Source organism: Vicugna pacos, chromosome 17 (assembly GCF_048564905.1).
Source record: "Vicugna pacos chromosome 17, VicPac4, whole genome shotgun sequence".
Taxonomy (NCBI): domain Eukaryota; kingdom Metazoa; phylum Chordata; class Mammalia; order Artiodactyla; family Camelidae; genus Vicugna; species Vicugna pacos.
In genome coordinates this window covers 40,527,101-40,554,052 of record NC_133003.1, presented here as the reverse complement: position 1 = coordinate 40,554,052, position 26,952 = coordinate 40,527,101, and the positions used below count along the sequence as shown (strand labels likewise).

Sequence of the window (26,952 nt, the reverse complement as noted above, 5' to 3'; positions counted from 1 at the left end):
TGTTTTAATAACTTGCTGGCGGGTTTTCCTTTTAACTATGCATGCATGGAAATATTATGTTGCATTCACTGCTGTAGTTGTAATAATTAAGCTGTCATCCTCCAAAAGGTGACCCTATCACATTGCCTGGAAATCTGCGTTAACTTGGGCTTTATCCATCTGTATTATTTAGGCTCCTCCCCACCTCAGCTCCCAAAAAGGAGGAAATCTCAGTTTTGTTTGTTTGTTTTTTACTACATGAATTTATGTGGAAATATTTCTGGCCAAAGCATCGTACAGTAAATTGCTGATAAATGACTTCCATCTGGAATATACTTTTGTCAGCAATTTAGAAAGCCATGCAGATTTATTTTCAGGGAACTCAGACTACTTTTCAGACCCATTACCCTTGTGCCAACTAAGTAAAATCCCCCTTTCTCCTATTCTTTGGGAGTCCTGAACCGTAACATAAAGGAATTCACAAAACACTTGGAGGAATTAATCATTGCACTCCCGCTCTTATTATGCAAAGCCTTATTAGAGCAGAGAAATTAAGGTTTCCATAAATTACAGTTCCAGAAGGTCCGGTGTGTCTGGCTTCAGTAAGCCCTTGTACCCGCAGCACAAAGAGGATCAAATATTCTGGGGCTCAGACTTGATCCGTCCCTCATCCAAAGATAATTCAAAGCGATGCTCTTCATTAGGGCCTTTGGCAAGCTGCCTGCAGTTTCTTTTGGGGGGCTGCTGGGAGCTTAATGATGCAGAACAATGGCTTTGCCTCTTGTTGCACACATACCTTATTGTACCTTTAATCACAATGGAAAAACATCGACAGCACGCAAAAGTGCCTGGTCATTACGGGACTCTGCGGAGAGTGCGCACATCCCAGTGATGTGCACTGTCTGTTCCAGGGTGCGCTGAGCTCTTGGGGGATAAGTGGGATCCTTCTAGGGAGAGCGTAAGATTGTCTTCCTGCCCACCCTGGGGTTGAGTTACAGTAGTTCTTGGTGCTTTTCTGGTGACTGTAGTGGCCTGCGAGCATGAAGACAGGGCCTGTGCCTGTCAGAGGTTTAATATTTAACTTAGCAGCTGCTTCATGCTTTGGAAAGCTATCATCTCGGGTGACTTAGACTATTCAGGAGCACTGTTAAAATGAAAGGATGGGGACGTAGGAAATGAAGATGCTTTCAGCTTATCAAGGGCCGCAGTCTTCTACTTGGCTAAAGTCATCGGCCTGGGAGATCTCATATTCCCAGGGCAATTAGAGAAGGAGCCGAGCCGCTCTAGAGCTGTGGCTGGAATCCAGCTTCCAGCTGATCGCCTCTATGGGGGAGGGGAGGGGACATGTGCGGGGAGGGGGAGGTCGGTGGCTCAGCTGGCTTGCTGCCGGTGACTCCATCGTAGGCCCAGGACCAGCCCTCCACCCAGTTGTGTCCCTTCAAAACCAGGGCTTTGAGATACTTTGGATACTTTGAGAAGGGTCTCTCATGGATGGAAGCCCTGGCGGAGGGTCAAGGAGTGAGTGACACAGTGGGCAGTCTTATCCATTCCTTCCACCTCCTCTGAGGTTGGCCAGGGACTCTTGGTAGAACAGTAATCTTTGCTGATTTGATTATGCAACAGAACTAATTCTGGATGGGACGCAGGCTTCAAACAAGAAATTATAACAACTAACACATTCACGAAAATCTGCATGCTTTTCAACAACTACAGTATTTATTTATTGAGCAGTTACTATGTGACGGTGCATTTCCGTATCACATCCCCCCAGCAGCACCAAGAGACAGGTGATGTTAGTATCCCCATTTCAGAGATGTAGGAACTGAAACACAAAGGAATTACCAATCTGGCTGGGAGCCACAACGGTGCTATAATTCCACAGTTGGTGAATTTTTCTCCTGTATAAATGACTTACATCTATGTCAGTGAGTAGATCACCATGTTATATGGAACACTTGGGTTGGTTTTTCAAATTTGCCCTTGCCTTTGTGAGAGTAACATGGAGACGCCACATTCTCAAACAGGGCCACGTGCCTCTTGGCCCTTCTGTTAGTCTGCTGTTACTTGTCTCGGTTCTCTTACAAATGAGTGAGGTTTCTGGGGAGCCTCTGGTGCCTGCTATCTGTTCTGGGGAGACAAATGGGCTGGAGAGGTGTACAGAGTTCCCATTAACCTCACAGGCAGCTGTGAGAATGGATGATTTGAGAAAGCTCATGTTCTTTTGCCTCTGAATAACAAAAAAAAAAAATCAACCAAGAGAAACTTGTGCCTTTTTATGCCCTTTAATGTTTTAAGTTTTGCTTTTGTTTTAGGCATTTTTTCTTAATGGAGGTACTAGGGATTGAACCACTGAGCTGTACCCACCCCCACAATGTTGTTGGTTTTGAAAAGCAAAAACATCACCCAGTAACTGTAACTTGCCAGAAAACTGGAGAGAATTGTATTTGTGACCCTTTCTACATCAACCTATTAATTAGACAGTGGGCTAGAAAAATACAGATTTCTACAATAAATGCTAATCAGAATCAACAAGTTTAAGGAATATCCTGGAAACCTGACAGTACACAATCTTATTTTCATATTGAGTTAGCTACATGCAAAACTCAATTAGATGAGTTTACTTCTTCAGAGCAAAGCAAGTATGAGTCCGCTGAGAATCAGTGCAGTCATGGTACAGTTACATATGGACAGAGTTAATGGTGGTTAATTAGATGAACACAAACTTGACCTCTACACAGCAGTGTTGAGCCTGGCATCCTTCTGCAAGTGGGATTGTGTTTAAACAATCTATCGATAGATTCTAAAAGCTTTGTTTTAGTCACTGTTTTCAACATGAACATTTACTGTCATCACTGTTGATTTCTCTTCAACTGACGATGGTTCATAAGCCACTTTTATGTTAGGAAATGAGAAGGAATAGCTTACAGTTAGACCAAGGCTTACTCCCCCTTTTCTACCTGTCTCTTTAGGTACAAAGCTTTCGGGGGGGTGTCCAGAAAATTTACCTGCTTTTCCCAGGACTGAGGCCAGTTAGCCACCACCCAAGTTAGATGCCCTTCTGAGCCTTCCCACGATGCCCTACACACCCCTGGACCCCTGCACTGAGCCTTCCCATGATCCCCTGTGCACCCCTGGACCCTTGCACTGAGCCTTCCTGTAATACCCTGCATATCGCTGTGTCCCTGTAGTTTCTCCTACCTCATTTCCATGTTCTCTGTTCACTCAGCCTCCTCCATTACACTGACCACCTGAGAGGTCTCTTCACCACACTCACCCTCCGCACATGGCTGGTAGAACATGTTGGATTTTGTATGTGTCTTTGGGGGGTGACGAGCAAGAAAAGAAACCGGTTAGGAACCCCAACAGAGAACTAGCTGCTGGATGAGATGACCGTGATTTGAACCAAGGAGGAGAGGAGGGAGAACAGGATTTACGAGACATTTATTTTTCCTTCATGCAGCTAGCACGTTCAGCCAGCCAACTACAGCTGAGACCTGAGCATCTCAGCACCTGGCTCACTGGCTCCCCTGTGCCCTTAGAATAAAAGGAACCGTTTAACTCTAGCTGCAGGGCCCTGTGTGATCTGGCCTCCTCGTACCTCTCCATGGCCCCGTGCTGCACATCTCCGTCCTCCTCATCTGCCCTGGTCCCTCAGGGCTTCTTTCGGTACCCGGAACCTACCTGACTCCTTCCCTCCAAAGAGTTCCACACTACTGTTCCCCTGCACTAACTCAGCTTGGAGGACACAGCTTCAACATCCTGCTCCCTAGAGAGTCCCCTGATCTTAGAGTTCCCCCACCCCCACAGGCAGTGACCTCTCTGTGCAGTTTACTCCTTCCTGGCTCTTATCACAAATCAGGCACTTACTACCTTGCTTACCATCTGTTTCCAACCCCCAGCCCCCAGGAGAACGTGAAGGTGGGCACTTCGCCTTGTTCTCTGTGGCGCCGCTGGTCCTGATGTATAACCAGTAACTAATCAGGACATGCTTACTAAAGTAACTTTCACGTGACGAATGGACCACGTGGGCCCCACTTTGGTCTGCGAGGGTTTACATGATGACACATGAGCCTGGGTCCCAGGACTCCCATGGCTCCCACAGATACAGCTGCACATCGCCGTGAGGCAGGCGGGACGGAGTCACGGGGAGGGGACCGCCCCCTCTCTGAGTTCCTGTCACTTGCCTTCCATAGCAGGCAGAAACAAACACAGAATAGTGGAAAAAATATAGCTTTAATAAATGACTTTTCTTATGCGCATCAATAAGACAGGAAGAGGCCATGGCTAAAATGAGGAGGGGGAGGCACAAAAGAATACTGTCAGCAGCTCCAGAAACACGCCCAGCAGAGCCAAAATAGTGCCCCTGCAGTCTCGGCAGTGTGGGAAGCAGCAGAAGACACAGCATCCACTCTCGGGGGCCCAAAAAGCTGTGTTCCTGGCAGCGTCACCTGTGGTTCGATGGCCAGTGTCATCATATCAGTGAGATGCCGCCAGGCCAAGAGGCAGGCACGAAATGGTCAAGAGTGACTTTACTCTGAATGGCTGGCTTTCCTGTTTCTTCGCCAAGGGCATATTGTGTGTGTCTGTTGGGGAACTTTGGAGAAGGGGTCCCTTTCCCAGTCTTCTGGTCCCCTGCCTGGCAGGATCATGTTTTTTTCCAATGCATTTGATAAGACTCATCAGCTTGTAATAAAGAATAATTTGAAATAGTGGAGAAGTGAAAGAAAGTTAGTGGCACCGATGTTCAGTTGTGGAGAACACAGGCCTTGACCTGAGTGGCAGGAGGGATCAAGTAGAGATTCTCTGACGATTGAAGCGTCTCCCGAAGTTTCTTCTAAGTCATTTGTTCTCAGAGTGCGGGCCTGGTCCAGCACCATCCCCACCAGCTGGGAGCTAGTTAGAAGGGCATGTCCTCCAGCCCTGCTGAGCCAGAATCTCTGAGTGGCGCCCGCAGTCTGTGTTTAACAAGCTCTCTGGATGAGTGTGGTGCACATTCAAGTTTGAGAACCTCTTTTCTAGTTTAAACCAAAAATCCTGGAAGAGGGAGGACTCACAGGCTACCTAAACTTTCTGGCAGGTTTTCTTAAGTCTTACTTTAGATGAGTAGGCGGCAAAACAGGCTCTTATTTCAGACACTTATATGCAGATCAGAAACTCACCATCTGTTAGTTAATACCAAAAACATTATTTTATTTTGCTTAAGCAGAGTTTTCAAGTAAACTGTTGTGTGCTGTCTAGTTTGCAAGTGAAAAACTGTAGGTTAGTAAAGTTTTGTCTGTAGAAGATACACCACGGGGGTGTGTGTATGTGTGTATCTTTTACAGATAAAACTGCACTGACCGTCAGGGTTTTTTTTTCCAACCGCTGTCCTCCTCAGAATCACCCCAGGTTCCAAAACTATCCTGTGTCCTCCTAAACTACTTACTGTCCTGTTCTACAAACACTCACACTCCCTTCTCAACAGTAAATGGGAAAATAATCTAATTAAAGTAATTCTGAATAATGTGAACCTCCTGCCAGAAGAGAATGTGTTTTTAGAAAGGACCTTGTTACCCAAGGGAATCCTAATGTTCAGGATTTTCAGGAAGTTGGATCAGAGACGTCTTTGGGATGAGCCGTGTAACTGTCACCGTAATGACAGCTCATGCCATGCAGACCTTGGTTTTGAGGGACGTCACAGTGGCAGGGCTCCATCTGACTGTTCTGTGTGTTGTACAACATCACTGGCCATTTGATAATACTTAAGCAATTCTTTCAGGATACATCTCTCTTTGTTTTGTCAGAGGATCAGCATTTTAGAGTTCTCACTAAGTCTTGCAAAATCACCCCCCAAGTAAGCCTCTCTGTGTAATACTCAACATATACACTCCTCGTATTTGAGTTTCCTTTTGTGCGTGTGCAGTGCCTGTTGAGGGTTTGCCCAGTTCTCTATCGGATTTTTCTTCTTCTTCTCTTGGTTTGTAGGACTTTTAAAGTGATAGTCTGCATACAAGTTCCTCATCAGTTACCAGTTCCATTTTCTTCCAGCTGGTGACTTCCCTTTCCCTCCTCTTTACAGTGTCTTGATGAGCCAGATCCCTTAACTGAACGTCATTGAGCACATCAGTCTTTTCTTATGGTTTGTGCTTTTAGTCTTTGCTGGGGAGTATGATCTTTACCTTCAAGTCATAGAGCTTCTCTCCTGTGTTTTCTTCTAAAAGTTTTATGTAGGCTTTGCCTTTCACAGTTACCTTCTTTATATATGGTGTAAGGCTGGAGTCCAACTTCATTTTGTCATATGGATTTTCTAGTACCACTTGCAGAAAAGCCCATCTCTTCCCCAAGCAGGGGCAGGGCCGGTTTTCCTGTGTGGTTGGGACTGTTCCTGGCTGTTCTGTTCTCGTCCATTTATTGTCCCAGCACCAGAATGGCGCTGAGGGCGTCTAGTATCTCTTGCTCTAGTGTGCAGTAATTCTCGGTCCCTGGCAGAACAGGGCCCTTCCCAGAGCCTCCTTGGTGCATTCTTCTTGGCTGTCTGTGATGCCCTGGTCATTCGTGGACATGGATGTTCAGCTTGTCAAGGTGACGTGGTGGTGGTCTTCTCAAAGTGGGTGGTGAATTCACACGTATTCATTGTAGCATTGTTTGTAACTACATATATCTTACATATTTTTAAATTCAATATTTAATAAAAATTAAAATATTAATAGAAGACCCAAGAAGAAATATTTTAAAGCCTCTCCCTTCCCCCAATTTGGAAGGAAAGGAAGTCACAAATAGTAATGGGGGAGAAGCAGTTGATAAGCTATAAAGATCTTTAGAAAGTGTAGAATACTGCTTTATTTTTTTCTTAACATAAAACATTCTGCATCCACAGAAGAATCTTCTCAACTCGTAGCATTTGTTGTAACAGAAGAGAAAACATCTGTAAGACTAGAGTTAGCGCTAGCATCTTTATAAACACATTTCCTGACAGTGTGCACGTCTGCATGTTTCTGTATAAAGAAGTCTTCAGCAAAAATGTTGTCCCTTTTTGTGAACAAACAGTGCATAAACCAAATAATGCAGACACTTACTATTCAAAGCATTAAACCAATGAAAAAAGAGTTAATGTGCCAGACATCTGGGAAGATGACAATTTCCTTCCTGTGTGTTAAGCAATTTACCATAGAATTAGCAGATACATTCCTGTTTTGCCATACGTGGCAATTAATTATTTCCCCTCACCTGCTCAAAGTGTCAGTGGTTGGGGCCCATGACATTAAAAGTGACATGCATTTTAATAAAAAACTCTAAAGGATAGGGACCGATTTTCCTTTATCATGGGGCTGTTTACTATTTGGGGAGTCGGAAAAACCTCAAGGGAAATTACCATCCTTCATAATAGTATTGCATTTGGCATCAGGAGGTGAGAAGCACATCCTTTCCACCTTAGATACCAGCTACCCCAGGCTGCACTTACCTGTGTGTACTGACGTGGTCCCAGGTGGAGTAGTTCCTTAGCAGGAGGTACCTGTCTTCCCCCGGCCTGGCATTTTCCCCTCTCTAGTTCTCACTCTAGCAACTTCCTCAGCCTAAGATTTGTCGTACAGGGCTAGGTATCTGGAGACTTCACAGGAATTAAAGTTGAGGTTGTTTGGCCTGTCTGATCTGTCCCACTCCGATGAAGTTTCTGTGCAAGAGTGGGGCCTGGGAGCCAGTGGTTGCCACCCCAAGAGTGAAGGGAGGGAGGCAGGCACTGTGGAGAAATCAATGTGAAGAGTTAGTGCATCTTTTTTCGCACTTGGCCATGAAGTTTGAGAAGCAACTCTATTCCGTATCCAGCCACAGTGAAGTAATGTCCAGACAAAGGAGGAGGCATTCCAGCATTGTATTATTTATCCTTAAGTTAGCAGTAAAGGCCCAGGGTTAATCTATTCCAGTGATTTGAAGCTGTATGTTTATTAGCATAAGCTAAGCTAATAATAGCGGTGACGACTACCTTATTGAGTGTATTTCCAATGCGCATGGCCTCTGTCCATGTGTTATACACGTGGACCTCTCACATCGCCCCTTATAGTCCAGGTACTACTGCTGTTTCCACTTTCCAGGTGAGAGAACTGAGGGTTCGTTGGAGGTGCTCACTGACTTGCCTGGCATCAGTCGGGTGGTAAGGGGGGGGCACGGCCGGTTATCCTAACGCAGGACTGTCTGACTCAGGCACAGGCCTGACAGTGGGCAGGTCCCGCGCTCATTCCTTCCACACACACTTAGACATCCCTCTGTGGTCCAGGTACCGTGCTGAGTATCTGGCATCGCCACGATGGAATCAGAGTCCCTGCCCTGTGGGGCTGACATGCGTGAGGAAGAGAGGGAAGGGGAGTCGGAAACTAAATCTTATACCAGTGAGCTTACAGTTACAGTGTAAGGTAAACTGCAAAGGAACGTGGGTCTCGTACAAAAGCATCATAGAAAGACCTGACCGGGAAACCGTGCTTGCTTTTCTCCTCTGTCAAGTGAGGTAGGTCTACAGAGGTAGAGGTGACAAGATGTAGCATGTGTCCCTCAGGTGGGAGTTCACCTTGTTGTTTTATTAAGGCAGGAGAGAGATTCCATCTGCACGTTATCCCACATGAGAGTCACCCTCTAGGTTGTCCTGAGGCCGGCATTTATTGAGTGCCGACTGTGTTCTCTGGGCCACAAGCTGAAAGACTGAAGACAGCCCCTGTGCTCACAGCATTCATTTGAGGAGACAAAGCGGAGACCTCCTTTTCCTCAGGGTCAGTGTATGAAAGGGCGAGGCTCATGGCTGTGCCACGAGTAGCTTTGTGATGTGGAAAGTTCTCTGAGCCTCTCTGAACCTTAGACTCATCCTCTGAAGCACAGGAATACAAACTCCTCCTCCTCCTAGGGTGTTGGGAGTGTGCTGGTGAGCTGAGATGTCAGAGTGCATGCCTGGAACACGAATGGCTCGATACTGCACTGAATGCTGTTACATATTGTCAGGCAAGCCGATGAAAGGCGGTAAGGGACCAAGGGAGAAAGCTGGCATTTCTAGAGGAGCTGGGGGCAGCCAGGTCTCCAGAATTGGGTCAAAGAGGATTATCATTATGAGTCGCAGGTCTCCGGGGGAATGGAGCCAGAAAAGCCAACTTCCATAGACATCCTTGGGTACCGTTGTTGCTACAAAATATCTGTTAAAGGAACAGTGGAGAATGAGGTTTTTAAGAGATGTATGTAAGGTCAAGGCTTCCCCAGAATAATACACAGAGCGGAACTACACAGTATGTTTGGAGGAGATGCTCAGATTCGGTCCTTTGTTCCATAGGGTTTTTCTTTTTTACATTTTTAATTGAGTTTTAGTTATTTTACAGTGTTGTGTCAAATTCCAGTGTAGAGCACAATTTTTCAGTTATACATGAACATAACATATATTCATTGTCACATTTTTTTTTTGCTGTGAGCTACCCCAAGGTCTTGTATATATTTCCCTGTGCTATACAGTATAATCTTGTGTATCTATTCTGCATATGCCTGTCAGTATCTACAAATTTTGAAATCCCAGTCTGTCCCTTCCCACCCACTGTGGCAACCACAAGTTTGTAATTCTGTGTGTATGAGTCTGTTTCTGTTTTGTATTTATGTTCATTTTTTTTCTTTTTTTTAGATTCCACATATGAGTGATCTCGTATGGTATTTTTCTTTCTCTTTCTGGCTTACTTCACATAGAATGACATTCTCCAGGGACATCAGTGTTGCTGCAAATGGTGTTACGTTGTCTTTTTATGGCTGAATAGTATTCCGTTGTATAAATATACCACTTCTTCTTTATCCAGTCATCTGTTGATGGACACTTAGGCTGTTTCCATGTCTTGGCTATTGTAAATAGTGCTGCTATGAACATTTGGGTTGCAGGTGTCATTTTGAAGTAAGGTTTCTTCTGGATATATGCCCAGGAGCAGGATTCCTGGGTCATATGGTAAGTCTGTTCCTAGTCTTTTGAGGAATCTCCATCCTGTTTTCCACAGTGGCTGCACCAAACTGCATTCCCACTAGCAGTGTAGGAGGGCCCCCTTTTCTCCACAGCCTCTCCAGCATTTGTCCTTTGTGGACTTTTGAATGATGGCCATTCTGGCTGATGTGAGGTGTTACCTCATTGTAGTTTTGATTTGTATTTCTCTGATAATTAGTGATGTTGAGCATTTTTCCATGTGCCTATTGATCATTTGTATTTCTTCCTTGGAGAATTGCTTGTTAAGGTGTTCTGCACATTTTTGGATTGGGTTGTTTTGTTTTATTTTTTTTTCTTATTATGAGTTGCTTATGTATTCTGGAGATCAAGCCTTTGTCAGTTTCATCATTTGCAAAAATTTTCTCCCATTCCATTGTAGTTTTGTTTTACTTATGGTTTCCTTTGCTGTGCAGAAGCTTCTAAGTTTTAGGTCCCATTTGTTTTTTCTTGCTTTTATTTCTACTGCTTGGGTAGACTGCCCTAGGAGAACATTTTTGAGATGTATGTGAGATAATGTTTTGCCTATATTTTCATCTGGAAGGTTTATTGTATCTTGTCTTATGTTTAAGCCTTTGATCCATTTTGAGTTTATTTTTGTGTATGATGTAAGGGAGTGTTCTAGCTTCATTGCTTTACATGCTTCTGTCCAGTTTTCCCAACACCATTTGCTGAAGAGGCTGTCTTTATTCCATTGTATGTTCTTGCCTCCTTTGTCGAAGATTAGTTGACCGAAAGTTTGTGGGTTCATTTCTGGGCTCTCTGCTCTGTTCCATTGGTCCATATGTCTGTTTTTGTACCAATACCATGCTGTCTTGATGACGGCAGCTCTATAGTATTGTCTGAAGTCTGGGAGAGTTATTCCTCCAGCCTATTTCTTTTTCTTCAGTAATGCTTTGGCAATTCTAGGTCTTTTGAGGTTCCATATAAATTTTATTATGATTTGTTCTAGTTCTGTGAAATATGTCCTGGGTAATCTGATAGGGATTGCATTAAATCTGTAGATTGCCTTGGGCAGTGTGACCATTTTAACAGTATTGATTCTTCCAATCCAGGAGCATGGGATGTCTTTCCATTTTTTTAAGTCTTCTTTAATTTCCTTCATCAGTGGTTTATAGTTTTCCATGTATAAGTCTTTCACCTCCTTGGTTAGATTTATTCCTAGGTATTTTATTACTTTGGGTGCTATTTTAAAGGGGATTGTTTCTTTACTTTCTTTTTCTGTTGATTCATCATTAGTGTAAAGAAATGCAACTGACTTTTGAACGTTAATCTTGTAACCTGCTACGTTGCTGAATTCTTCGATTACTTCTAGTAGTTTTTGTGCAGACCTTTTAGGGTTTTCTATTTTCTATATATGGTATCATGTCATCTGCATATAGTGACACTTTTACCTCTTCTTTTCCAGTTTGGATCCCTTTTATTTCTCTCTTGCCTGATTGCTGTGGGTAGGACTTCCAAGACTATGTTGAATACGAGTGGTGATAGTGGGCAGCCTTGTCTTGTCCCAGATTTTAGTGGGAAGCTTTTTGAGTTTTTCACCGTTGAGTACTATGCTGGCTGTATGTTTGTCATATATAGCTTTTATTATGTTGAGATATGTTCCCTCTATACCCACTTTGGTGAGAGTTTTTATCATAAATGGGTGTTGAATTTTATCAGATGCTTTTTCTGCATCAATTGAGATGATCATGTGGTTTTTGTCCTTTCTCTTGTTGATGTGATGTATTACATTGATTGATTTGCGTATGTTGAACCACCCTTGTGTCCCTGGGATGAACCCCACTTGGTTGTGATATGTAATCTTTGTATGTGCTGTTGGATTTTATTTGCTAATATTTTGGTTAGGATTTTTGCATCTATGTTCATCAGTGATAGTGGTCTGTAATTCTCTTTTTTGGTGGTGTCTTTGCCTGGTTTTGGTATCAGGGTGATGGTGGCTTCATAGAATGGGTTTGGGAGTATTCCCTCATTTTCAGTCTTCTGGAAGAGTTTGAGAAGGACTGGTATGAGTTCTTCTTTGTATGTTTGGTAGAATTTCCCAGTGAAGCCGTCTGGTCCTGGACTTTTATTTGTAGGGAGGTTTTTTATTGCTAATTCGATTTCATTTCTGGTGATCTGTTTGTTCAAGTGGTCAGTTTCTTCTTGATTCAGTCTTGGTGGACTGTATGTTTCCAGAAACTTGTCCATCTCCTCTAGGTTATCCATTTTGGTTCCATATAGTTTTTCATAATCTTCTCATGTGATATTCTGTATTTCTATGTTGTTTGTTATAATTTCTCCATTTTTTCTTTCTTACTTTGCTTATTTGTGCTCTTTTTTTCTTTGTGACAGAGGCTTGTCGATTTTATTTGCTTTTTTAAAAAAACAGCTTTTGGTTTGATTGATTTTTTTCTGTTGTTTTTTTAATCTCTTTTATTTCCTCCCTGATTTTTATTATTTCTTTCCTTCTACTGACTTTTTGGGATTTTTTGCTCTTCTTTTTCTAATTCTTTTAGCTGGTGGGTTAGATTGTTTATTTGAGATTGTTCTTCTTTTTTGAGGAAGGCCTGTATCACTATAAACTTCCCTCGTAGCACTGCCTTTGCTGCATCCCATAAATTTTTCTGTGGTTGTGTTTTCATTTTCATTTGTCTCAAGGTATTTTTTAATTTCAGTTTTGATTTCATCATTGACCCATTGGTTTTTCAGCATGTCATTTAATCTCCACGCTTTCCTTTTTTTCTCCTTTGTTTCTCTATAGTTGATTTCTAGTTTCGTGGCATTGTGGTCAGTAAGATGCTTGAGATAATTTCTTTCTTCTTAAAATTGTTGAGGCTTCTTTTGTGCCCAAGTACATGATCAATCCTAGAAAATGTTCCAGTGCACTTGAAAAGAATGTATATCTTTTTCTAGGGGGGTGTAATGCTCTGAAAATATCCACCAAATCTAATTTTTCTATTGTATCATTTAATTTCTGTTGCCTTATTTATTTTCTGTCTGGAAAATCTGTCTAGTGATGTTGATGTGGTGTTAAAATCTCCAACAGTGATTGTATTCCCATCAATGTCCCCCTTTATCTCTGTTAGTAATTCTTTTATGTACTTAGGTGCTTCTATATTGGGTGCATATATATTAACAAGTGTAATATCCTCATCTTGTATTATTCCTTTAATCATTATAAAATGTCCTTCTTTTTCTTTATGGCCTTTGTTTTAAAGTCTATTTTGTCTGAAATCAGTACTGCTACACCTGCTTTTTTGGCTTTTCCATTTGCATGGAATATCCTTTTCCATCCTTTCACTCTCAATCTGTATGTGTCCTTCTCCCTAAAGTGGGTCTCTTGTATGCAGCATATTGAAGGTTCTTGCTTTATTATCCAGTCTGCCACTCTGTATCTTTTGATTGGACCATTTAGTCCATTAACATTGACAGTAATTAATGATAGATATGTGTTTATTGCCATTTTAAACTTATTTTTGCAGTTGACTTGGTATTTCCTCTTTGTTCCTTTCTTCTTCCTTTTGTGGTTTGGTAATTTTCCTTTGTATTATCTTGGATTTTATTTAGTTTTTGTGACTCACTTGTAAGTTGTTGGCTTGTGGGTACCGTAGAGTATGTTTTGAACACCTACAGGGTGCCAAGTGAGGACAGCTGCTGGCTGTGCTGCAGTGGTTGCAAATTAAAATGTTCCTGGTCTTCACAGTTCTTACCACCCAGAGATGGAGGAGGACATCACCAGGTTGCTGCTCAGGTGAAAGCGCCCCTGTGGCCAGCACTGTGGTGGCCAGTCGCAAGCACTAGGGACCCTGGGTTAGGACCCTGTCACGGGGTGGCCAGGCCGGGCCTCCTGGTCATGGGAGCATGGGGCCATCGGCAGAAGCCAGGCAGAAGCTCTGGGGCAGGAGGAGCCCGGGGTTTCTAGGAAAAGCCTTTCATTAGTAATACTTGCGTGTGCATGCGTCCCATATGCTCTCGTACCCTGAGAGGGCTTTGTTTCCAGGGTGCTGTGTCAAGTTGGATACATACTCGTTGAACTGCAGCCAGTGAAAACACTTTCAAAAGCATAAAAGTGCTGTTTCGGTGGTGGTGTGACTCTACAACATGTGTTTGAAAGAAGAAATGTTCGGGGAAGGCATTAAAAATGTTAGCCATATCCCTGCCAAACTAAAAAGCTAATGCCAGGAGTGAGGGGATATGTGTTTTGTGATTACAGATTTTTTAAAAGGCTTTTAGAGTTACACACTCATATCAATAAATAGGAGCCCATATTATTACTTCCGGCTCTAATTTGACATAATCAAAATCATGTACACAGACTGGCCTTTCTCTCTCTCTGGAAAAACCCTACATTTCCTCCTATTCTCATTGCGTTATCAAGTGTTTTGTTTGCTTCATTAATTCCTTCCCAAGTGATTTGCTCCTAGTAGGTTTCTAGCAAGTTCCGCCCACGTCTCATAAATCATCTTAGAAAATGCTGCACGTTCTTCTCCGTCCTGGGGACTAGAGTCCTCACACCAATTCCTGTGCCCCTGCAAATAGTTGTATTCGCCCTCCTCTTGGAAAATTACCATCTTCTGCTTCGTTATTAAAACTCTCTACTGATGTAACAGCAGAGGAGAGATTTCAGAAGGGGGTGCTGGCCAACCCCTCGCTGGAACTCCACTGCTCTCTGTGCTGGAGCATACTCAAGGTCATTTTGTCATCTAAACAGTTTCTCCAGGTGACCGCAGGCAGAGGAGTTCATCTCCTCTCTGTCCTCTGCTGGACCTGAGAGTTGGGGGGATGTTTGAAAGGACCTGCTACCCTAATGGGATAGTTCTGTGTAATCAAAACAGACAGCAGGAAAATGAAATCAAGAGGTTTTAACTGGGTATCCAGAGGATGTGAAAGTATTTGGGGGCACAAGTCTTGCTCCCGGGATGTGACAGGATTGTTGGAGCAGGGGACAGTGGAACTGTGTCTAGAGAGGCAGTAAGGCACCCGGCCAGGTGATGGGCAATCTGAAATGATCAAGGAGGACCTCAGGGTCCCGTGAGATTCACCCAGCAGTATAAGTCATCATCAGTCTAGAGTAAGCCCCCCTTTTACAGGTGAGGAAACTGAAGCCCAGAAAGGACTCGTGGTTTCTTTTGAAAAAAGTATTATATTTTGTCTACTTTATCTTACTGTCCCATCATCTACCAGTTACAAAATTCATGTGTTTGTGATTTAGTGTTTTTAATCCAGTTCATAGTTTCTACGATTATCTTGAATTTTATTTTTTATTTCTCTTCAGTTCCACAAACTTATCACAGGTCTCCTATATGCTAGGTGTCCTGTGCAGCTGACATACACAATTATTCGGCCATTCTTATTTCCCAGAGTTTAATCACCAAAAAAGCGAGGATCAATTATTATAATGTGGTCATATTTTAAGCCCTTCGGTGCCTGTGAAGTCAAGAGGGAGAGTCATTTTATTTCCTATTTTAGAGCTGATTAATATCCAAGGATGTCATTATTCTTTTTGTGCCATTTATAAATCACATTTATAAATCTTTGAGAAAGAAGTCCCAACGTAAGTTTATTTTTGATTCATAAAGGTTCTAAATCTTCCCAGTTTCTGTTTCTTCCATCGTAGATGCCTCCGGAGTCAGTTATTCTCACTTATTTTCATTGGTTCTTCTTTCAAACCCAGCATTTTCAGAAGTCTGCATTAATTCCTCACAGCCACTGTCAGGTAACTGCATATCCGAGTGGCAAGAACTTAGAATTTATACAATCTATTGATGTAAAATTGTTCCTGGTCTCCAGTTGTAAGAGAGGGTCTCAGCAAAGTATGAACATTTTGTCAATCCAGTAAAGTTAGGTCTGGATTCATTATTGCTTGAAAGCACTCCTAGAGGGGATATTTATGCGTCTTACAGATGGAACATGAGCTGGTGGGGTGAAGGTTGGCTTTTTTTTTTAACATTTTTTTATTGATTTATAATAATTTTACAATGTTGTGTCAAATTCCAGTATAGAGCACAATTTGTCAATTATACATGAACATATATATATTCATTGTCACTTTTTTTTCTCTGTGGGCTATCATAAGATCTTATATATAGAAGGTTGGCTTTTTTGGGACATTTTATTCAAATTTAGAAATAGATTTCAGCCCCACAGAAAAGAGGCAACTATTTTCTCCTCTAACCTACATTTCTGCAACAAGCTGAGCAACAGTTTGCAATTAAAAATTTAGAATTTTGTCAGGGCTCAGGATGAATACAAGGTTAGTTTCTGTGCTTTAATTATGTCAACTAGATAAGCAGTGAAATGGTGCCCATCCCCAGCCACACAGCATCACTCCACAGTGATGGTGTCAGAATGAAATATGGAGACCTGCTCCCACTCTGAGCACATCTGAGCAACAAGGGCTGCCCTGCTAACCGCAGGCTCCAATTCTGCAATTTTTCTTTTCCTTCCTAGTTCTGATCATGAGCAGATTAGGGGAAATTTAATAATGTAAATGCCAACAATTACCCAGCATAATACCACTTGGAACTCCTGATGCCCAAGAAGGGTCAAAACTAAGAATCCAGGAAATCTGTAAGTGGACATGGTTTGGGTTTTTAATACAGTTCTTAAACACCAATAATGTGGAATACTTTATGCGAAGAACAGAGTTTCAGGAGCCAGCGGGTGGAGCTGCCCTCTTTGAAGGTGAGGAACATGTGTCACATTTCGAGGGGGACTGTTGGGATAGGAGACTGAGTAGCTTTATTAATCAGCCGTCACAATAAACCATTCTTCCTCCTGTAATCTAACCTCGTTGTGGTTTTCCAGCAAAGGGGTGGAGATGGAGGATTCCAGAGTCTTAGGAAGCAACGTGTCCAGCAATGATGGGTAGCTGAGGTCGGGGCAAGGACAGCAGGTGGTGAACGTCCACAGGAACTTGTGAGGAAAGCCCCAAAAAAGGATTGGGGACTTAGGGCCCTGGCCGTTACAGGGAGCCTATGTTTAGGGAGGAATCCAGCAGCAGAACCGCACAAGTTCTCTAGAAACCCAGAACCTGCGTAGGTCCTTACGCATTTCAAGTTTTTGAAATGGGTTAATAGCTCTGGAACCCTGAGGCAAGTCCCTTAGAGTCTCAGCTTCCTGTCAAAATGGAAATAACATGGGGGTGGGGAGGGCTCCATTCCTAAGTATCTCTTTGGTCTGCTTGGGCCACTTCCACCACCTTCTTCCTAGCCTCTTCCAGTCCATTCTTCACATCGCAGCCAGTGTTGTGACTGTGTCTCTCAGATGCAAATCTGAACACGTATCATTTCCTGTCAATTCTCTACCCCCTCTTAAGTCATCTCAAAACCAAAGTCCTACCTATAGCCCCTGAGAGTCAACATGGTCTGTGCCTGCCCACCCCTGTAGTCTCATCACATAAGCATCTGTGTTCCTCCTGTCCTGACCCACATGTGGACCAGGTTTCTTCCTGCCACAGGGCCTTTGCACATGATGCTCCCTCTGTCTGGAATACTCTCTCCTCTCTTCCTTCCCACATAAATCCTGTCTATTCTTCTGATTTGTCTTCAACATGTCTTCCTCAGTGGAGCTCCCTCTTCCTAACACCTGCCCCTCTATCCCTGCCAAGTTCTGTTTCCTTTCCTGAGTTAGGGGATTGTCAGCATGTCTCTTTAACCAGACTAGGAACTTCCTGGGGGCAGCTCCCATTACTGGTTTTGCTCACTAATGCAGTGAGGTTTCAATAATGGTATTGGGCAACATAGTCATTCTCAGTATTTATTATTCATGTGCTGAATGCACACAAATGAGTGATTGAATGTACAGTGCCTACCCATGGTGTGTGGTCCAGAGAAAATAATCAGAAGTATTAGACATTTATCGCTCAAGGAAGTAAAAGGATGTGTACCGTCAAGTAGCTGTGGTCTTTGTTTTTTTGTTGTTTTTGTTGTTGGGGGGGTGATTAGGTTTACTTATGTATTTATTTATTTTAGAGGAGGTACTGGGGATTGAACCCAGGACCTCGTGCATGCTAAGCATGTGCTCTACCACTTGAGCTATACCCTCCCCCCTAGCTATGGTCTTTGCATGACACTTTGAATTCCAGCCATACTTTCTAGTTTTCCGCTAATGTAGAACTTCTAAATATGCTTCTTGGGAAATTGGAGGTATTTGAGAAGATAGATCATAATTTATTTAGAAGGGTGATTGTGGACAAGTCAACTAATAATTACTACAGTAGGGAGACAAAAGAAAAACTAGCCATTCTCTCCACATTCGGTGGTAGTTTTATTTTTATTCTGACACGAGGCCCTTTCCAGCTGATGTTTTTAAACCCCTAAGACTACATTTAATCTTTATGTCGTTTTCTTCGAGGAGCCTGTCACTGTCACTTTAATGGAAGTTTTACTAATCTGTCTGAAACTCACTAGATGAACTATAGCTGGCGATGCAGGAGTCAGAATTAGTTTTCATCTAAGTGATACACATCATAATTTTATGTCTTTGGATAGAAAACGGAAAACAAAAAAAGAACAAAGAGAGATTCCCAACCACTATTTGAGGCTACACAGGTCCATGAGCGCCAGGAAATTCTATTTGAAGTGAAATCAACTTTAGCTTTAATTTTCTTTCTGACGTTCACTAGTTTGTTACCTGACCTTTGTGTTGTTTAGAGATAGTCAGGAAATTTCACAATCCTGTTAAGAGAAGCAAATAAAGGGGCGGCCATTAAAGCCAGTAAGCATTTTTCAAAATTAGCTTTCTTGGCCTGACTCCTCTTTAAGATTCAAAAGCTTCCAAAAGCCTGATGCTACAGATTTCATTACTGCTCAAGAGTTTTCTCTTTTAACAAAAGACTCCTTTTGCCCTAATTGGACTATTTTAAATAGTGTTCCACCGCCAGGACTTCACAAAATGCCCTGGGACGTGGATGTTCATGTTCGTAGGACAAGATGTGCTAAAATTTGATGAGACATGTTAGTAAGAATGGGATTAAGAGAAGAAATAGGTTCCCCTCTGCTTTCAGCTTCTCTGCAAGTAATTAGGAAGGGGGTGGGTTAGTGAACATCTAAAACTAGTGTTCTTTCCTCTCTGCTCATTAAACATGGTCCCAACATCACGGTGAGCTCCTGGGTAAGCTCAGCTGACGGAGGCCCACCCCTCCAGCAGGGCCATACCCCCAGGGCACGTCCAGTGAGCGTCCTCCTCTGGGGAGGATCTGTGTTCTTCCCACTGGAGAGTCACTGTCCTTGTCTGGGGTCCACCCCACTCTTGCTGATGACGCTTTTTCACCCCACCCTCCCTTCTTGGGATCAGTGTAATCAGCTGTTCACACTTCCTTTGCTGTGGGGCTGAGGCCAGGTCAGAGCACTCCAGCTGTGCTGCCCAGGGGTGAGAGCGTGCACGCGCAGGTGGGCAGACCTGGTTCCAGTCCCACCTCTACTGCTCGTGAGCTGCACAACTTGTAGGAAGCTGCTTAAACTCCTCACCGGGCTTTTATTTCTTTGTCTGTAAAAGGAGAGGTAATACCACTTACCTCACCAGTGACCTTCTTATTGTGAAATGGGATGAGACTGTCCATATAAAATACTTAGTATATATAAGATATTTAAACAACAAGGTTCTACTGTATAGCACAGGGACCTTTAGTCAATATCTTGTAATAACCTGGAATGAAAAAGAATATTAAAATGAAGATACACACATATCTGAATCACTATGCTGTACACCAGAAATTAACAAAACATTGTAAACTGACTGTACTTCAATTTAAAAAAAAAAGTACTGAGCACGGTGCCTGGCCCAGCGCTGACACCCAGTACTTAGAGTTCAGCGTGTGACATCCTTGACATGGATGCCGGGGTCCTGAAAAGGCCTCCTTTTCCCCATAAATGAGTAGACCATAGAATCTTTTTTATGGGTATTCTTACGTGATTTATTTGCAGTAAAGTTTTTACTGAAATTTGGCAGCTGGGATTTTTAGGAGCCACACGTGGGCCAGCATCTCCTGGAAAAGTGGTGACTATGAGCCCAATTCCTTTCTAAGTGCTTTCAACCCGTCTTCACACCTCCACTTATAGATGAGAGACAAGGCGAGGTGGGTAGCTGGTCCAGGTTCATAGGGCTGTAACCACGGCTAACACTGGGCCCTGTGCTAAGATCTTTAATTGTCACAAAAGGAGGTAATTCCTTTAATATCCCCCATTTCCAGCGGAGGACACTGGGGCACACAGGGTAGAATAATCTACCTGAAGTCACATGCCTGGTAAATTGGTGGAGCAGGGATTCAGACCCCTGTGTGTCTCACCCCACCAGAAGTGGTTCACATATACTGTAATTTGATGGACGTCTGCACTCTCGTTTACAGTGGGATTTGAGGGTGATGCTATCAAGGCTTCCGACGTAGATAAGCAAGATTTTGTTGATAAAGGTAGGATTTTTACCTTAAGCATCTTATAATATTTCATGACTAGTATTTTTTAATCTGAATACATACATGATTTTTAGCCTCTGTCTTTAAGACATGTCGTCTCTTTCATCACTGGGACACCAGGGTTTAGGGAAAATAAGTAAAGGACTTTAAAACCTGACTGGTTTCAGTTAGACACAAGGAAGACTTCTCTAATATGACAATTTCCCAGGCTCTAAATTCATCCGTGCGGGATGCTCAGAGTGTAATTAGGGGGGAATCTTCCAGTTAAAGAAACATCAAACCTAGGGACATAACATCAGGACCCGTTTAGAAATGACCGTGGACAAACCCCACCGCGGTCCCTACTGCAAACCAAGCGCACCGGTACAGATGGAACTTTTACCACGTAGGATTTCAGGTCTATGTGAGCAGAGTCTGTTTATCCATACAGATCTCTACAGTGAGCACTTTCTGCAGAAAGACATTAATTTGAGATACATTCATTCATTAAGACTCATATTCCTTCCTAAGTGCCATAATACCTGCATTTTAGGCAGGCTGGCCTTCCCTTTATAAGGCCCAGAGCAGACTATGAATTTGAGATAAATTAAGACAGACAGGAGTTCCCTGAATGAAAAAAGATTTTTTTAAAATCCAGCCTAAATCAGGGCTTGAAACCTTTCACTTTTCAGTATGTGCTTTAGTATCGTCTATTGCTTCCAGTGGAATCTAAGTTTTAATTAGTTTGAAAACAGAGGTATGATATTTTACAGAATGAAATCACTGCCCCTGTATTTAATTAAATGAACCCTATAAAAGTTGGGTTTTAGCCTGGGGCATAATTTATAGTAGGCTGGTTTTAAAATTGCATTAGCACTTTATACCGAGGTCATTTGCACATGTAATAGAAATCGAGGTGATGGTGGTACACTGATCCTCGTCTTCCCATAAATAGAAACTTGCTTTCTAATACGGAGAGAGTATGGTATGTCTTTTCCAACTATATTTTAAAATATCCTGAACTGCTTACAATTATGTTGTAGGGAATTTTAAAAGCTTTCTGGCTCTTGTTCCGACAGGAGATTTTTTTTTAAGTGTATGACAATAGTTTTATCAATGGAATTTCTTGGTAGACAGTGAAAACCAAGACTGTTTCTAGGTCATGGGCTCAATTAGTGCTCCAGTGTGCATAGTCTCAGATCGACCTGGCCTCCTCGACCAGATCAAATCCCTCAGTAAGATGCCACAGTGAAGTGCTACCCACAGTGCACTCCATCTGACCATTTCTTAAGTGGCTCCCACGTGCTATGGCCTCATTTTTTCCCCAAGAAATGTTTCCAAGTAGCATCTCATCAGCCAGGAGGGGAACAAGTCTCACTAAATAACCTCAGTAAATGGTGAATGAGTGAAAGATGGACAGATGGATATTCAATGAAATCTACCCCAAAGTGGAAAAACACACAAGCTTTGCTTAGTTCTCAGGACTGTGGAAAACATCGTCATGAGCACTTCAAAGAGCCACAGTCCTGGTACCCAGGCTTAAAGACAACCAGGAAGGAATCAGTCCATGCCCTCAGCAACACGGTCTGTCTTGTCACTGCAGACCTTACACTAAAGGACTTCTTTAAGGTCCCTTAGTGTCCAGTCATATTTGCAGCAGCGATGTGTGCCCTGAGACAAACTGGTTGGATTTTCCACCCTAATTGCACCTACATCCCAGGGGACCATCCAGAGCCTTAGGTGAATAACTAAATAACTAAAGCATTTAATTTATAATAAAGTTTGCAATCAGCATTTCTTCTTCCAAAACATTCCATTTACTTGGTTTTAGAGCTGCATAAACTGTTTTAAAAGCAATCTGCTCAATTGGGCGAGTTAATGATATTTAATTTGACTGGGCCAAACGTCACGGGATGAACATCCCGCCTGTAATTGCAGCCATCATCAGCGCCGTTTTGTGTAATGTACATGAAATGCTACTCCCGGGAATAAAGGTTGTCATTCTCGGCTGGCTGACGGCGTGCACCGGAGTCATCACCTCGCTAACTCTCTCAGTGATGTGATTCCAGGATGACAGTGTAGTAAGTGTTATGTGCACAAGGTAATTCAAAACAAATTTGGCTGCAAAAATGGATTGTCTGGATAGTAAACTCCTTGCCTTGTCTCATCGTCTTTTAAGAGAATGTAATGATGCCTAAAATACCTTGTCAAGAAGCTTGTGTGGCAGGGGTCAAGTCCCGGAAAATTTATCTATGCACCCTCCTCGGAGAATCCCAACCTGCGGGCTGAAAACAGTAATGTATATGTTGGTAGGTCGCCCAGGAACATTTGGGCTGGGAACCTCCCTGAGAAATAAAAGACACCTTTCAGTGCGCAAATGTCTCTTAAGACCACATAACTAGGCTGCATTTTGCTTCTTTGATGTGGAGACTGTCCTCTCCTGGGAAAATGTGACTATTTTGGGGTAGGAGCCCCAGTGGCACTGGTATCTTAGTAAATCCTTATTATTTGCATGCTAGGCTATAAAGTAGATTATCTCATTAAACTTTATAATAACCCTAAGAGGCCTGACACTATAATTACATTTATTTTGCACATGAGGAAACTTGAGACTCGGAGAATAAATGGCCCAAAACAACAGTGGTCTGATCACTGTAGCAGCCCCTGGGCACTCCACTCCTCACCTGGCCCGTGGAGGGGCATGTCTGAACGGGCCTGATTAACATGCATGTGACCCTGGGCTTCTGAAATTGTTCCCTCGGGCCCAGCAGTCAGATGTGCCTTCCTGTGGAACTTTAAGTGGGGTTGATGTTCTGGCGGGGGTTTGGCGGGCATTTCACAGCCTCCCTGAAGTCTCGGGCCTCCTCTTGGGTTTCCCGCTACTCTCTCTCTGCATCTGAGGCCATAGGGATGTTATGGATGTTGTTGCGTTGACGTCTTTTAGTAACAGTTCCCACAGTTGGACTGATTCAGAAAAGCAGTCCTGCGTTCGTAACTGTGTGCGCCAAGACACAGGGGAGCCTCTGCCCTTGAGAATCATCTCAGCTTAGACTGATGCAGGCAGGTCCTTGCTGTTTAATTTTCTAGGTACCATATGAGCATCTCAGTGGTTCTAGCATTGGTTGTAACACCTTTACAAGTAAAGCAATAGGTAAGATATACTCCTAGTCAAAAAAGCATTTTCACTCATTTTTTTACAGATCAGTGTCTATAGGAACAAATGATACATTCCCCTAACTTTACATCTGTGTGATGCCTACACCTGTCAGGATGTTTTGGGCTACAGGGAGTTAAGATCCAAGTTACAGTGGCCTAAAGTATTACCAAATGTGACAAGAAGTTTGGGGTTAAGAGGTTCTAAGCATAGTCAGTTCATCTGCTCAATGATAATCATCAAGAGACACCAGTTCTCCAGTTTTCTGCCCCACATCCCTCTGTGTATTAACCTGGCCTCAGAGACCCGGCTCCCGACATGGTACCAAGATGCTCCTGTGAGTCCCAGCAACACACGCAGACAGCTTGCCCAGAGGTAGAGAAGGGCCAGTTGTATCTCGTGTCCTGTTAAGAATGAACAGATCTGACATATGCCCCTTCCTGTCCACCAGAAGTACGGCACACAGCCACGCCTAAATTGATCGCTGAGTGATAGGAACCAGACCGCCGTGAGAGGCGAAAGCCAGTTAAATCCACACCTCGGGTCTCCCCCAGAGGGAACGCTCTCTGGTCTGGTGGAAAGAAAACAAAATCCAAGCTCTCTTACTTAGCAGAGAGGAAGCAGGAGGAACGAGGAGGGAAGCTTTTTATCCGGCAGCTGACCTTTCTGCTGTGATATTTCCAAGACCTAATTGTGTGGATAAAAGGAGAGACTCCTAGGATGGATTTTTTTTTTTTAGACACAATTGTTAAAAGACTCCTAGAGGAAAATCCCATGTTCACTCCCTTTTTGCAAAAGGCCTTGTATTTATAGAAAGAAAACGCAGATTTGACAAAACTGATTCAAAAGTCTTCGTGTCTGAGTTCACTGTGGGTAAACCCACCTCTAGTGCAAGCCATTCCGAGAGTGACGACCTGGCATTGGCCAAACTGACATCCCCTAAGGATGCTGTCTGTAGCATTGATTTAATCCAGGGAGAAATTTACTGTTGCATCATGAATTCCTATAAGGTTTGACTCTTGGGGTGACGCAGTAATAGAAAGTCAGGCTCAGGTAGCTCGGCCACAGCGTGAACGCACTGCGCTCCATCTTGTGCTCTGTCGCCTTGTCCCCACCTCATTCTCAAGCCCTCAGAGCTCTAAGCTCTGGGCAGGGAAGAAGTCAGGATGCTCAGCTGATTTGGAAAGCTAGAAGGAATTCCTTTGTGTCCTTTCATTCTTTCCTCAATGGAAGGAGAGGGAAGACAGTGGTGGTCTTGAATCCTGGTGTTCCCAATCCTCCTGGGTGAGCAATTTTAAGAGTTTGATGGTTCAGCCAGTCACTTATTAACTGGCACACTTGAGTCGGTTTGCAGCCCAGAGTTCTTGTTCTGCCTAACTCCTTCATGATGACAGTAAATTACTTAAGTGGATGGAATCCAAATCATTAATAATCTCCGCTGGCATGATTCATTCAGGCTTCCTTACAAGGAAAGAATCTGACATCTATTTCTCAACCCGACAGTAGTTTACAAGGCACTCCAACCTGAGAGTGCTTGTCCCTGTAGGGCCAGAGTGAAAGGGTTTAGAAAAAATAGAGATACAGCTGCATAATCAGTACTTGTGTTCTGCTTGGACAGAAGTGCCCTACCTCAGTGGATGGACCAGATCGTCAGTGTGCATCAAAGTGCACGATGCTAAGGCGGGAAATGTAGATGCCAGACAGGAAAAGGGTCAGTATTCGCTTTGGCATTTATAAGCAAATGACATGATTTTGTCATTGTGCCTGTCCAGAGAAGATTTGAGAAGCTGAGGAACTTCAGCAAACATACATTGTGCAGAATATGATACCTATACCATCATTTTGTATTTGACTTTAAAAAGTAGACCCACCATGTGGGGAATAATATGAAAATATTTCACAGCCTGATAACTCTCAAGCAAGTGCAATCATTAGACACCGTCAAGCTATTGGAACACCATGTCATGTTCCTTTGCTGTGGCAGATGGGACAGGAAAGGTAAATTAAATAGTTGGGCTTCTGTGTTGCTTGGAGTGACTTCCTTGTCTAGAAATAAGGTTCTGCCTTCTATTTCCTCTTGTGTAAGCCATTCTAAAGATAGCTGTGTTCAGTTAGCTTGGAGTCTACCATTGGAAAGAATCCTGGATGCAGCACCCAATATTCCGACCCACCAGTAACTAGCAGGGTGACCTCATGTGGTTTATTTGTGGCTGGGGGCGGGGGAGATGAATGTGCTTGTGGCCCCGCTGACTTCCCAGGACTGTGATGAGAGAACTCTTAAGAGGTATCATGATTTAAGTCACGAGTGGGCAGTGGGCACTCAGTACAGGCATCGGGGGCACAGCGGTGGCGAGGAACTCACTGCACACGGTGGGAAACAGCACAGCAGTGAAGCTAGAGGTTGTTTCCCAAACAGCGGCCAACATGGCGGGCATGTGAGTTCCTCCTGTCCGCCTGCCCTGTCCACCTATGGCCTGTGTGATCATTTACTTCGTGTTTTCCACTGACTTATTTAACGAAAAGCAAAGGCATTCATTTTAGAAGGAACATCATGCCTCTTCCATAGAAGGAAAACTAATGTCACCTGACACGAACCAGGAAAATACACACCATTAAAGCACAGCAACGTCATTAAGTTCTGGCCAGCTCTTACTGCCTGATGAAGGCTTTGAGCCTGAGGCTGCTCTTTTCTCTCGCCGACGAGATGAGGGGGTGATGAAGATGTTTCAGACATTCCAGTAGGAAGCCAAGACTTCCCCACCATGATTTATTATTTCATGTCAGATCTGCTCTCCCAGACTCACCCACTCCCCACCAGGCAATCCTGGGGAAACCTCAGAGAAAGAAGTGAAATTCTCTGACACCCCCAAGTTTTCCTTTCTGCTACTTGCACACGAAAACTTCTTTCCACTTCTGCTTAACTATAATCCTCTCTCACTCTAAATATTTTTGCACAGGTCAACGGCAAAGACTTATCCAGAGCAACTCATGATCAGGCTGTGGAAGCTTTCAAGACAGCCAAAGAGCCCATCGTGGTACAGGTGTTGAGGAGAACGCCTCGAACCAAAATGTTCACGGCTCCATCAGAGTCACAGATGGTGGACACGGGAACCCAGACCGACATCACCTTTGAGCACATCATGGCTCTTACTAAGATGTCGTCGCCTACCCCGCCTGTGCTGGACCCCTACCTCCTGCCCGAGGAGTAAGTAACAGTCTGGTGCGTGGGGAATGTCTTAAGTGGGGCACAGAAGTACAGGGAAGTTGGCTTTTTTCCTGTTCCACGTGGTGAAAACAAAATGAACACATCTTACAATTTCCCTCCAAGTTGCCCGTGTTCCACTTTATTGTTTATGGAGGCAATAAATTGAATCCTGCTCAAAACCACTCCGACATATTAATTACTTTATTATAACCCTGGAGCGGAGTTTCTCAAATTATATTCTAAGAACAAAATTACTTACAAATGTCGTAAAA

At 43.4% G+C, this 26,952-nt stretch overlaps 1 protein-coding gene across 3 annotated transcripts in view; it reads left to right on the top strand.

Annotated features, from left to right (window-relative positions):
• Positions 1-26,952, top strand: part of PDZRN3 (PDZ domain containing ring finger 3) — a 217,874-nt gene that overhangs the window by 172,126 nt on the left and 18,796 nt on the right. For all 3 annotated transcript variants that reach the window (XM_072941713.1, XM_072941715.1, XM_072941714.1), the window contains one exon: positions 26,433-26,680. In XM_072941713.1, coding sequence (XP_072797814.1) covers positions 26,433-26,680 — 248 coding nt within the window. The remainder of the gene's footprint in view (positions 1-26,432; positions 26,681-26,952) is intronic.